At 43.0% G+C, this 12854-nt stretch overlaps 1 protein-coding gene across 11 annotated transcripts in view; it reads right to left on the reverse strand.

Moving 5' to 3' along the window:
* The window catches only part of EYA1 (EYA transcriptional coactivator and phosphatase 1), a 330392-nt gene that overhangs the window by 75130 nt on the left and 242408 nt on the right, over window positions 1–12854 (reverse strand). For 7 of the 11 annotated variants that reach the window (XM_032609853.1, XM_032609847.1, XM_032609851.1 and 4 more), the window contains one exon: window positions 45–184. In XM_032609853.1, the coding sequence (XP_032465744.1) occupies window positions 45–184 (140 nt within the window). Of the gene's footprint in view, window positions 1–44; window positions 212–8681; window positions 8686–12854 lie in introns of all 11 variants that reach the window. The other 4 variants (XM_032609856.1, XM_032609855.1, XM_032609857.1 and 1 more) reach the window with 3 other exon arrangements.

A 12854-nucleotide genomic window follows, 5' to 3' on the forward strand; every position in this document is an offset into this window, starting at 1 on the left:
ACTAAAACACCTTGCTATTTACTCGGGCCTTGCCAATGACATACCTCAAGATCAGAATCTGGCGGAGGAGAAGGATTATTGTTTCTTCGGCCCCGTCCACGTGACTTCCCATCTGAACCTCGACGCAATCGATCAGAATCTGAATCTTTAATGGGTGTTGACGGGCTGTGGATTGTACTGTACTCTGTGGAAATACAGCAAGGACTTTCATCTCTTGTTCTATCACCACGGTGCCAAGATTATCCTTGTTTTAATCCATAGGGAAGTTGGAAAAGTAAAGCACATTTCATTCTGCTCAAATTCTACATTATCTTTTACAGACATCAGTAAATAATTTAAGAGATAGTTGATGCTAGACTTGTTTGGAAAGAACGTGTGACTAGAAATAATTAAAAATTAATGGAAGGTGGGAGACAACAGGTTGTACCAAGTGGGGGAGATTTTCTTTGTGGTTCTCTGTGGTGAGACAACGTACCCCCATCTCCAGGTCCACTTGCTTCTCTCTCATCCCACAAATAGCTCCTGGCCATACTGAGAGGTCCACACAATTGCCTTACCAGCCATGCTCCTGCCTACAGAAAGGTTTCTGGTTCATGGAACAAAATGAAAAGAAAAACCCCTGGGCCAGGGAAAATGGAATCAGATGGATTTTTCTTTGAAAATTTAAAATTCTCCATTTTCTCCCTCATTTTATGTGAGAACAAGGGAGCGGCAAGATGAGGAGAGCTCATGTACGAGCAATGCTATACTCTGTAAGGCATTCATCACAGGCTCTTCCTGTGTCTTCATCTCTTTGAACCGAATATCCCAAACCAGGCAGCACATTAAAAGTACTCATCTGGGAAACTCAGAAAAACCACAGAAATAATCATAGAGAAACCACAAAATTAAAAACAACCCCCAACCAGCTCAGAGGAAGAGCTGGGCAGTGGTTGTGGAGTCGGGAAGAGACTCTTATCCTGTTTCCGGAATAAACAAAAAACCCTCTACTCTTAGCCCTAGGTATGTTCTTTTCATAGTCCTACCAGTTCACCCATCAGACAGTCTCTACCTGCCCAAACTCCAGATGTGCCGGTGTGCTGGCTCTCCCCCAACCTCTTTGCCAGATCACTTTACTAGATATGGGTTGGAATCCTTCAGTCTAATAAGAGGAATGATTATTCTCACGAAGACGCTGATGTGACATTTCACCAAACAGAGAACTGTGGAGAACAGCTAAAGACGTGGTAGCCTTTATTAATGTACTATCAGCCTTGACTCTACCAACAAGGCCTTCCATGGGTCAAACTGTGTGATCTCAGTATTACCTCCAAGTTGAAGTGCTTCTCCAAAGCCTTATGAGTCAGGGTAGATAGGAATGGACTCTGACAGAGTAAATACTGTTTCTAAATCACATGAAACAGCCCTATGTCTCTTGTTTAACCTGAAAACCTAACTGATTCCTATCACTTTTAGATGTAGCTTTTGCATGTCCTCTGGCATAGCAAACAAGATGGCAAACTTCCTCATATAAACTGGATATGTGATCCTTGAACCTAGAAACCACCATGATGACTTACAAGGCTCTTGGTTAATTACAGCCAGAAAATTCAAAACAACTCCACTCAATGCTCAATTTGTGTTAATCGGGATGATTAACGTAAACTCTGAGCTGACTCATCTCATAGAGCTGCTAGAATACAGTGCCCCCTGGTGAACGATAAGCATTCTCTAAATCTATACTAGATCCTTGCAGAGGTAGATGTTTGTGGCATCTTCTCAAGGTGTTCCAAACCAAGCATCTCTCTTCCGTGTTTTATAGAGAATCAGGAAGTCCAAATGAATTTATTTTTTATGGAGTTCATTAGATTCAAAGTTGTGTTTTAAAGAAAAAGTCTTGACTTCTTTTTTCTTTAAATATTCTGTGATCTACATCTCCATACAGAATCTTTATAGCCACCACCCTATACAGAACACACACCAATCTCTTTTAACAGTTTCAAAACGGAGCTGGACTTCAAGTACTTGTCTGGAAAGTCTATCTTGAATGGTGCTGAGCTCTCCAGCTCTGGAAGTTCATATCTGAGAAGAAGCTAAAGACACCAAGCAATGTGTCTTATCGCATTAACTTATCACCTCAACTTCCAGATAGTTTAGAGATAATTTTGTCCTCAAAGTCGTTTATCTTACCTAAGTTTTCTAAGCCTAGATTTCCTCCAGTTGATTGCCTATTCCTTTATTTCTTGGTGTTTACTTCTTTATCCCTTTTTTAAAAACTCAATTAAATCTTTAAAAATACATTCCTTCTCAATTTGTTTGGAAATAGAAAAGCTATAATGAAATCGATTACTTACTTTTGTAAACCTCCCCCCAAAGAAAACAAATTCAATGATCAAAGTCTACGAGAAGACTTTTAAATCATGCTATGTAGTTTTTCCAGGTGAAGAAAAGAAGCCCTAAAAGATGGACAATCTGACAACTTATTAGAAGGAATATGAAATTTGAATAATGCAAGCTAGTTTTTTTCAAAAACTCCTCCTCTTTGTTTTACGAGGTAGAATTAAATGCTTCTACTCTCCTAACCAGCTTTCCCGTCTCTTAGTTCTCCTTCCTCCTACAAGTACAAAACAACAAATAATTTAATCTTCTAATCCACTAACATCTCATGTTTCATTAAAATCCTCTCTAAATTGTTCAACTTTACCCCCACTGAGATAACGGATGTGAAAACACTCAGAAGAGCATTCATTTCATTTAACAAACACTGACTGAACATTCACACTATTCCAGGCACCGTACTAGGAGCCTGAAGTATAATGATGTATACCAAACAGATATGGTTCCTGCCTTCTTGGAGTTTAACATTCAGAGGAAGGCAGTGATTCATGAATAAAAATGAGAGATCACAAAACAACTTGGAAAAGGTTATGAAACGGGAAAAGCAGAATGCTAGGTGACCACAGAGGAAGTGCATGTAGCTCAGATTTGCAGGGTCACAGAAGGTTCCTCACGATGGAAGACAAACATGCCAATAAAAAGGGTATACAAATGTGCTCCAAGTAGTCACATTAGCACGTGTGAAGGTGCAGAAAGAGAGAGCATTGTTGCAGAACTGAAAAACCATCAATGTGACCTGACTCTATAGAGATAGAGTACACAGATAAGGCTGGAGTGGCAGGCAAAGAATTCAACAAGGGGCTGTCATCAAATTTACATTTTTAGATGGAGGACTCTAGCTCCTGTGTAGCAAGGGTCCTGGAGACAAATGAAGACTGAGAAAGGGAGACCAGTCGGGAGGATAACTCAGTCATCCAGGTGATGCATATGCTGGTGGCCCAGATGCAGGCAGTGGGGATAAGGAAGAGTTACAGGTTCAAAGAGTCATTTGGGGGCTTCCCTGGTGGCGCAGTGGTTGAGGGTCCGCCTGCCGATGCAGGGGACGCGGGTTCGTGCCCCGGTCCGGGAAGATCCCACGTGCCGCGGAGCGGCTGGGCCCGTGAGCCATGGCCGCTGAGCCTGCGCGTCCGGAGCCTGTGCTCCGCAACGGGAGAGGCCACAACAGTGAGAGGCCTGCGTACCGCAAAAAAAAAAATAAGAGTCATTTGGCAGCGAAATCCATAACTAATGGAATAAAGAAGAAGGGGGAAGGTTGATGCCCATGCTAGCGGTTTGGCAACTAGGCAGACTGTAGTATGAGCATGGGGCTGAGGAAGGAGGGATGGAGGGAAAAACGTAGGTGAGAATTTGGTCCAGCTTTGGACATACTGAAATTGAAGGTCAGCACATTTTTTTGGCAAAGAATCAGATAGTAAACATTTTAGGCTTTGTGGGCTATGTGGTCTCTGTTGCAGTGACTGAACTCTGCCATTATGGTGCCAAAGCAACCCCAGACAGGATGTTGGCGAAGGGTTATGGGAGTATTTCAATAAAACTTTATTTACAAAGCAGATTTGGCTTGTGGGAGGATATAACTGCATTCATTAATGTAACCGTGTGACTATGAGATTCAAGTAAGTGACCCTGTTGTGACTGAGATTCAAGCAAGTGACTGTCACCTGACTTTTCTGGGTGGTATCACTTCTTCAAACCTGTTAAATGGTAAATGGTAAAACTGTGTAGTAAAGATAGTAAGTGAAACATGTTGCTGAACTAACTGGAGAACAAGGTCCAAAATACGGAGCTAATTTTGGGGGAGCTGATAACAAGCAGGTAAGGAGTTTAATATCTAATTTTTAAAAGGCCCTATCCCAGGTGCTAAGAGAGCTGAGCCATCATGCTGTCAAAACATCCCTATCTTGAAAATACAAACAAAGCAAGAGGAGGATAGGATTTTGTTTTTCTCATGAACACAGTAACCTGACATGCAAAACAGGTTACAGATTCTCCTCGGGTTGATACGGGCACACCGACACCTCCATCCTGGGAGGGATTCTGTGTTCTCGTCTCCAACAGAACAGACCTCCGTGCAGGCACCAAGCCTAACGAAACCACTGTACGATGGGCACTGTTCCAGGTGTGCGACCTTGGGGACACTTGTTGACTGGGCTCTTTGCATTTAGTGAATCTGGAGGACACAGTCACAAATGACAGTGACACTGCATGAGGAGCTAAGTTTGTTTATGAGAAAAGCAAAACTCAAAGGCCCTGCTTGCCATGGTCAAGCCATACTGTTCACTAAACAGTCAGTCCTCTGTATCCTCAAGGGTAGCACATCCACAGATCAAAAATATTTTTTAAAATTCCAGAAAGTTCCAAAAAGCAAGACTTGAATATGCCACGTGCTGCCAACTATTTACATAGCGTTTCCATTATATCAGGTATTATATGTAATCTAGAGAGGATTTAAAGTATAGAGAAGGATGAGCATGGGATATATGCAAACAACTACACCATTTTATATAAGGGACTTGAGCATCCGTGGATTCTGGTATGGGGCGGAGGGCGCGTGTCCTAGAACCAATCCCCCAGGATACTGAGGGATGACTGTACAGGAGAATTAGGAAATGAGGTGAAAGGGCAATTGGAAAAGGAGCACATATGCCTGGCACACCGAACACTTAGATTTTCCTTGACTTGCAGTCACCTCTGACACCTGAATCTGACAGCTATTCCCTCCCAGGTTCTCCCCCAGTCACCCAACAACACTCTGTAAAACGGATTCTCCTCTCCTGTAAGTCAGCCTGGAATCAACCTCTCTAGTCAGAGATCCTCAGAGTTGAAAACTGATACTCCTGGAAGTTTTCTGACAATGGTTTCTGACCAGTTTGAATTTGCAGCACACTTGGTAAGCACTGATACTTCTTTTGAGATAATGATTGCTATGTATTCATGTATTCATTGCTTCCTATTCATGAAGAGGAAAACCAGTCAATGTTCATTTTGACATGGTGTATTGAGATAGAGAGCTAGCGATCTTTTGTCAATGTGAGCATTATATATAATGTATATTTGTGAACACTGCATACAATGTACAGTAGACATTTATACATTTGGTGAAAAGACCTGATTAAATTTGATTAGGCTCTTGACTTTTTTTTTTTGCGGTACGCGGGCCTCTCACTGTTGTGGCCTCTCCCCTTGCGGAGCGCAGGCTCCGGACGCGCAGGCTCAGCGGCCATGGCTCACGGGCCCAGCCGCTCCGCGGCACGTGGGATCTTCCCGGACCGGGGCACGAACCCGTGTCCTCTGCATCGGCAGGCAGACTCCCAACCACTGCGCCACCAGGGAAGCCCCTTGACATTTATTTTTAAAGCTTGATAGTCTTTGACAGTAAAATAGAATAAATTAATGTTGTCACTTAAAAAAATACAGCTGACAAGGCTCGTGTTACTTTGGGAACAATTAAAGATATAAAACTGGATAACAAGTACAATTAGGTAAACTAATTGCTCTTGATCTAATGTTCTAAACTAATGCTCTTGATCTTTCTTGATGTTCGCTTATTAATAGATTGAAGTCATCCTGAATGAAAATGAAAATAAAGTAGTCTCAGACAATAAAAAACTCCCCGAAATTCCCATTACTCTCCAAACTCTAAAGAAATTCCAGTGGTGGCCTAAACTTCACGCTTGCACTGTCCGGTGACAGAGTCACTACCATAGAAGACAAATGCTCACAGCAGAGCACGGATGTATATACATACACTCATTCAGCTAACTTGCTTTTTTCTGCCCCCCAATAAAAGGGGAACAATGTTGGAAAGGTCTTCAAAAAGACCTTTGAAACAAGTCAATTTTAAAGCAGCTAAAAATTGGTCATCTTATCCTTGCCCTGGATCTAATCTTCTATTCATACTATTCTTCTCTGCTGGAGTTTGAGGAATGAATGGGGAGGATTTTCTTATGTCTTTTCTTTTTAAATTAGTCATTAATGCCACATCTATACTGATAATGGACTGTAAACTCCATTGCCGAGTTTCAGTTCTTCCCACCTTCCCCTTTCCACTGTTGTGATTTGGGGAATTCTGACTCAGGAGACACCGCTAGCAAATGTTTTTGGTGATAAAGGTTTCTAAACAGCTCATGCATCTTCCGCTCACTTTCTTAGAATGCTGCTATACCTTCACCTCTCTCCATCTGTGATGCCAGCAGCTTCTCTTTCGGATTTGATCTTTCTTAAACTTCTGAGAGAAAGGTAAACACATAATGCTATCTTCTCAGGAAGTCCTTGGCTCCAGCCAGTGCCCCTGGCCTACTGCCCACGGATGTGCTTGATCAGATTCGACTGGTAACTGCGTACCAGGCCAGCTCCATGGACTTGTGGCCTGAGCGGTCACAAGGCTGTGCTCAGATGGGCCCTGCATGTGGTTGAAGGCTCTGCTGTGTGGTTTTGAAAGTCTCCATCTATGAACAAAGGGCCTGCATTTTGTGCCCTAGGGCCCACAAACCATGTAGCTATCCTGCCTGTGGCTGCCACGAACAAATCCCTGAACCAGTGGAGCAAATGCCACTTTAGGATTATGTGCTGAGACCAAGCACCTACTTTGTGCCAGTCGGCGTGCTAAGCACTGGGGACCCAACTGAGCCGGATGGCGGTTCCTGCCTTCACAGAACCTCAGTGCTGCCTATAGTCATGACATACTGAGGCATCGCAAACGACAGCATGGGACAGCTTGACCCTCAGGACCAAGTCTCCTTCTAGCCTCAAGCAAGAAACCTGCCTACCTGCCCCCTCATTCACTGAAAAAATAGAAGCACCCACTCTCCACAATTTCCACGCCTGGGTAAACCCCCTGCCAGCACTTTTCAGGAACAGTCTCCTCCCCTCTCATTAGGATGGATGAATTTCTGCACTCCCATGGCCAGCCCCTCATTTGGGCATGAGACCCCAGCACCCTGTCACCTACTTCAGCCAGTGTTCTTCCAGATCACTCACATATGTATACAGGCTGGATATATTTCCTGCCTAAAAATACCCCCAAATTCTCCCTCTAGTTTCTGCCCCATTTCTCTATTACCCTATAGTGTACAGTGAAAGCAACTGAAAGAATTGTATTAGCTGCATCAATTTCTCCCTGCTGGACCACTCTTCTGAAACAGTTCACCTGCCCTAACTCTCTTCTCTTTACACACCAGGTCCTCCTTCCAGGCACTTCTGTCGACGAGATGCATTTTTAAATTTACTATTGTCTGTGTGCTCTGGTAGAAAGTAAACCCCCAGAGGGCAGAGACTTCATGTTGCTCACTGCTGAGTCCCCCGTGTCAAGAACAGAGCCTGGAACATTCTGGAGGCTCAAAAAACATTTGTTGTTGAATGAACTAACAACCTGGCACATGGACATCCCTGGTTCACAAAATGCACATGATCACCGATAGTCCGTAGAGCAAAATTTAGTTTTAAACACTCTCTTAAGGAATGTGTCACAAGTGAGTACTTGTCAAGGTGGCGTCACACTCAGGGAGGATCTGACAGAAGGAGAACTCAGACACACGCGGTTCCTTATTCCATCCTCTGGGTTCAGCTGACTTCATCCAGTACAGAGCTAGGGGTAGACCTTACCCTTCACAGTAAGAGAAAAGCGAGGTCATATTTGGGTTGAAAAGTGGAGGGTAGATTGAACAGGGCTTCTTCTAGGCTTTGAGATGACTTCTCTCATTCTACCTGCCTTCTCTGCCTCATACACTTAACCGGACCTGCCTTGACTTTTCTCAGAGAGCGTGTCACTTCTCTATGCCACAAGCCTTGCTTTGCAGTGATGAGAACAGCATCAGGTGGTCCAGACCCTGATGGGCTCCTGGATGCGGAGCTTTGGCTGCCACCTTCTCCCAGGTGTTTGGGGCTGGGGGAGGGGAGCTGCCCAGGACCCAGGCTTGGCCACATCAATTATGGAACCTGCACCGACTCTGAAAATATGACCTTCTTCTCTTTCAATGTTTGGGAAATAATCCACCTGTGGAGGGGGTGGATCCTGCAGGCTTTGGTCCATCTCCACTTTTCTCTAACTTACAGGACAGAACGTGGAAAACTAAGCAGTTCAAATGTCATCACAGTGGACAGTGTAACCTACAGATCCAGACAGTATGATCTGAATGGGCGTGGTAAGTTGTCATTTAAATAATTACCTGCACGCTGTCTGGACTTCAGCTTCTTCAACAGTAAAATGAGGATGACACCATTATGAAGAGTAGGTAAGATAATTTTATGCTGCAGTATTTTGTACAACATGTTAGTGCCGTCGTGTGAAGTGAATTGTTCAAAGTCACCTCCCTGGATCCAGGTGTCTTATTGGTAAAGACAGTCATAAAGTGATCTTCCAGCTTAGAAATGCTGTTCATCCTTCAGTGAAATGTAAGTATAGTTTAAGTTTGTTCTGATGGAAATGATACCATCATTGAGCTCATTGCAAAGGGTCTGTATCCCCAGCCTTGGATGAATATCCCTTCCCTATGCTCTGTCCCTCACTCATTCCCATCTTCTGATGCTGAGGATAAATTTTACCCCCTTTATTAGTTTTTTCCCCAAACACTTTACATAAGAAATCTCTGGTTCCTGCATTCTTCTGGAGCGCTTTGCTGCTTCTCCTAGCACTACATTGTTTCAACTCAACCTTTCTTAGGTTTGACTGTTCACACAGAATGCTCCTTAAGGACAGAGAATAACCCTGTTGCTCTCTGTATCCCCACTGCACCTAAGAGTACTTTGTAATTAAGAGATGCACAATGATTAGCTAAGGGCATGTTGGAGAACATCGTCAAATCCTCATTTACAGGTGGCAGTAGAAGAAACCACGCCTTTTGCCCTTTCTTCAATTATGGAACAGTGTAACAAAATTTAACAGCAAGATTAAGGAATAAATCTCAAGAGAAACATACTTCCCCTATAACCTTACTCAACGTCACAGCTGAGTCAAGGGAGGTAATTAGATGAACAAATGTACTGAAACGGACACATTAGGGAAAACACTAAATGAGAAGCTGGAAAGAAAAGGGATCCCTCAGATAGAAAATTCTTAGAACGCTCAGAACATTTAAAATGTCATCGGGGATGGAAAAGAAAAGAAACTACAGAAGTTGAAAATGATGTCAGAGGTAGAGAAAATGAACTCTGACCTTTGGGAAACATATTACAATTGGCAACATACTTCTTTATATAAATTAGCTGAACTGAAATGAATACAAGCCTATGAATTAGATGGGGAGGTATGAGACTCTGGGCAGAGAGAAGCAGAGATGGAGACACGTGTGCTCTTGGGAGGCTATTATTATGAGAATCCTGAAGAGGTTTTTGTGCATACATTAACCAAAATGGCAGCATTTAAAAGACGGTTGTCACGTCGTTTGCAAAACAGGTGCTTCCTGAGCCTGAGTAGTTGTGGTGAATCTTTTCTCTGGCCCTTATCCTTATTGAATCAAACATTTAAATTCTTTATTTTATTTTCTGAGTAATTTATAGCCTACCTTTCTCCAAAAAAGGGTTTAAGATACACACCAAATCTATACACAATAACTCCACAGCAGTCTTTTAAAACAATGAACGAGTGCATGAGACGAAACACTGGAGTGGGGAATGTAAATAAAATAAAGCTGGGAGGAGAGGGGTCAGCACAGGTCTGCTTGCCCTAAGTCTGCAGTCAACACAGGCAGAGGCACAAATAGTTCAAAGACTCATGGGGCGTATAAGGTGAGACGAACCAATTTCTCTACAGAAACGAGAAGGAAACACCTCATGGGACTGCTCATTGAGAGGGTGTGTATGATGCCAGGAACGTACCCTCCCGGTAAATAGAACAGCACGTTTCACAAGACTCTGACTCCTAAGGCTTATTACACTGGACTCCATATGGCCGACTCGGCGCTTCAGAGCACAGAACATGGACGGCAGGCATCTAGCTTATCTTAAGGGTAAAACTGAAAATATCTAGAAGAACGAGGCCATTACTTACCCTTCTGGCAGCTAACAGAAGCAAGTTTCCACTTGGGTGTTAGACGGCAGTGAGGGAGGAGGTTATACGGATGAGTTACTCGGAGGAGAGTGATTCTTGGCTGCTGGCTTGAGAGGAGGCTTGAACTTTCTTACTAAGTTAGCTGCACTAAGAATGGAAATGATATTCCCCTATGAAAATCAAGAGACATGTCCAGGGACGATTCCCAGATGGAAGGCCGCAGCCCTGAGGGAAGGCCAGTGACGTTCCTCCAAAAGCTAATTTAGGACCCACAGAGACCTACAAAGTAACGGGCCAACAAGCCTCCAAAGTGACATGCCAATTTTATGCTGGGAGCTTTTTAAAGTGGGAGCTATCTATCCTGGCGACAAACAAACAAACAACCTCATCAAAGCCTTGAACAAATTACATTACATCATATAAGACTCTCAGTGAATATTACCTCATCAAAGGATAAGAGAAGACTTAAAGAAACTTTGATAACTTCAAGTGACCAGTCCTAGAATCTTCCCATAAAAACTTGTGTAAAATAAGCCAAGGCAAGTATACTTGTTGACTAGTCTCACAGAAGTAACCAGAAGTCAGAGACCAGTAGGTATTAATTAATTTTAGAGAACTGCTTTGATTTCTCTATCTTCCTTGACTATTGCTTCCCTTTCACGAATTACTAACGCAGGTAAATTTGGTCCTCAGACAAGGTCTAGTGACTAAATTAAGAGAACTTTATCATCCCTGGAGTCAGGCCATCATCCACTCTCCAGTACTCTATGGAACGACCTCGTAGAAACATCTATCATCCTCTCCCACGCTTCAACCTCTGGCTTAAATCCCCGACAGCCATTCTATGTGAAGGGAACAGGTGAGACACACTTAGAGGGCTTTATCTCTGAAATAACCACAGTGCACAACACACTACAGCGAGGCTGGGGACCTTGCCTTTCTTGTCACCTCTATGTCCCTGGCACCAGGCGCAGTGCCTGGCACACAGCAAGCACTTGTACAGGTCTGTTGAACGCATAGCTGAAGAAATGAATGCCTGAAAGCCTAGTATCTGTCAGTCACTTTGCTGGCCACCACATAATTTCATTCCCTCGATTATCTTATACACAAGAGTGGTATCATCCTCATTTCATAGAAAACTGATACACTAAAGAGCTAAGTGATGTGCCCAGAGTAAATGACAGAACCAGGATTCCAAGCTGGGTTAGCCCAACTCCGAATCCCTAGGTACCACTCCAGTTTCTCTCAATTATATTCCAAGGAAGTGTGTGGTGCCCAAGGGAAGTTCACAGATATGCCCTGCGTGGGTGGGTGGAGAGTGGTACCCAGGCAGGCGTGATTAGGACACTGTGCCTTATATTCAATTCTCAGTGAGTATTACTGTATCAAAGGATCACAGAAGACTTAATGTAAAGGAACCCTGATAACTTTAAACCTGACATCTTGTGTCTCTAACTGACTCCACCTTGGAACTCATTAAAGGACATCCATCTCCATCTTCAGGAGATAGCAGTGCTGCCTGGGGCAGTGTGGGAAAATCCATACCACGTCATATCTCCCGAGGCTGCCACTCCAACTTGCCATAAAGACATGTTGCTGATGGCGGGCCACGCGGCTTTGGAAAAATTTAACCTTTTTGGATCCCTTATTCATAATCAGTAGAGTGAAAGTCTTAGGCAAAAGAATCTATAAGGTCACTTCTAACTTAAAAATTGTTCAACTGCTCCAGGGTAAAGTTACTCAAGTGGATTTGTAGATAGAAAAGAGTTGCCAATTTTCAAATCAGCTATGTTCTAAATATTTTTACATAAGCTGTCTGAAACTCAGAAACTATTTTCTCACAGAAACAATGGTAGACATGATTTCCAAACCAATCCATGATTATCAAGTCAATCAATAATCCAGGTGAAAACTGCACACACGCGACGTAAAACATTAGAAAACTGTACTCAAATATCGGCAGTTACGTAAAAGTGAAAAATAGAAAAATTTGTCTTACATAATGGTTCTGAAGAAAATGCAATTTTCATTTTATAAAGTTTCTAAAGGGGGTCACGTAAATATTTTCAAAAGTGTTGGAAGATGATTGTACTGGGTTAAGATGCCTGCTTTCACTTTAAAATGAACGGCTTTCCTTGAGACAAGAATATCATTATCCCTATACTTAACACACATCAACCGGGAGCTGTGAGTGGAGAAATAAAGAAAAAGTTCCCAAGGTAGAGAATGAGGCCCTTGCAGGGAAAGGGAAAGGAAAGGGTAAAGGGCCGTTGTGAGTGGCGTTTCCTAAGCAGGTCCACAGTAGGTAATTATTAAACAGGATAAATAGCGAGTAAGGACAGAACAGATGCAGGGAAGTGGAAGATAAGAAAGTGTACAACTGGTTGTAGGATCATTCAAGAGACCCACAAACTGATCTTATAATTCAGGAAATACAGTAAAAGATCACCTTAGATATATTACATACCATGTCCCTATAATTTCAGACAGACCT

Source organism: Phocoena sinus, chromosome 17 (assembly GCF_008692025.1).
Source record: "Phocoena sinus isolate mPhoSin1 chromosome 17, mPhoSin1.pri, whole genome shotgun sequence".
NCBI classification, from domain to species: Eukaryota; Metazoa; Chordata; class Mammalia; order Artiodactyla; family Phocoenidae; genus Phocoena; species Phocoena sinus.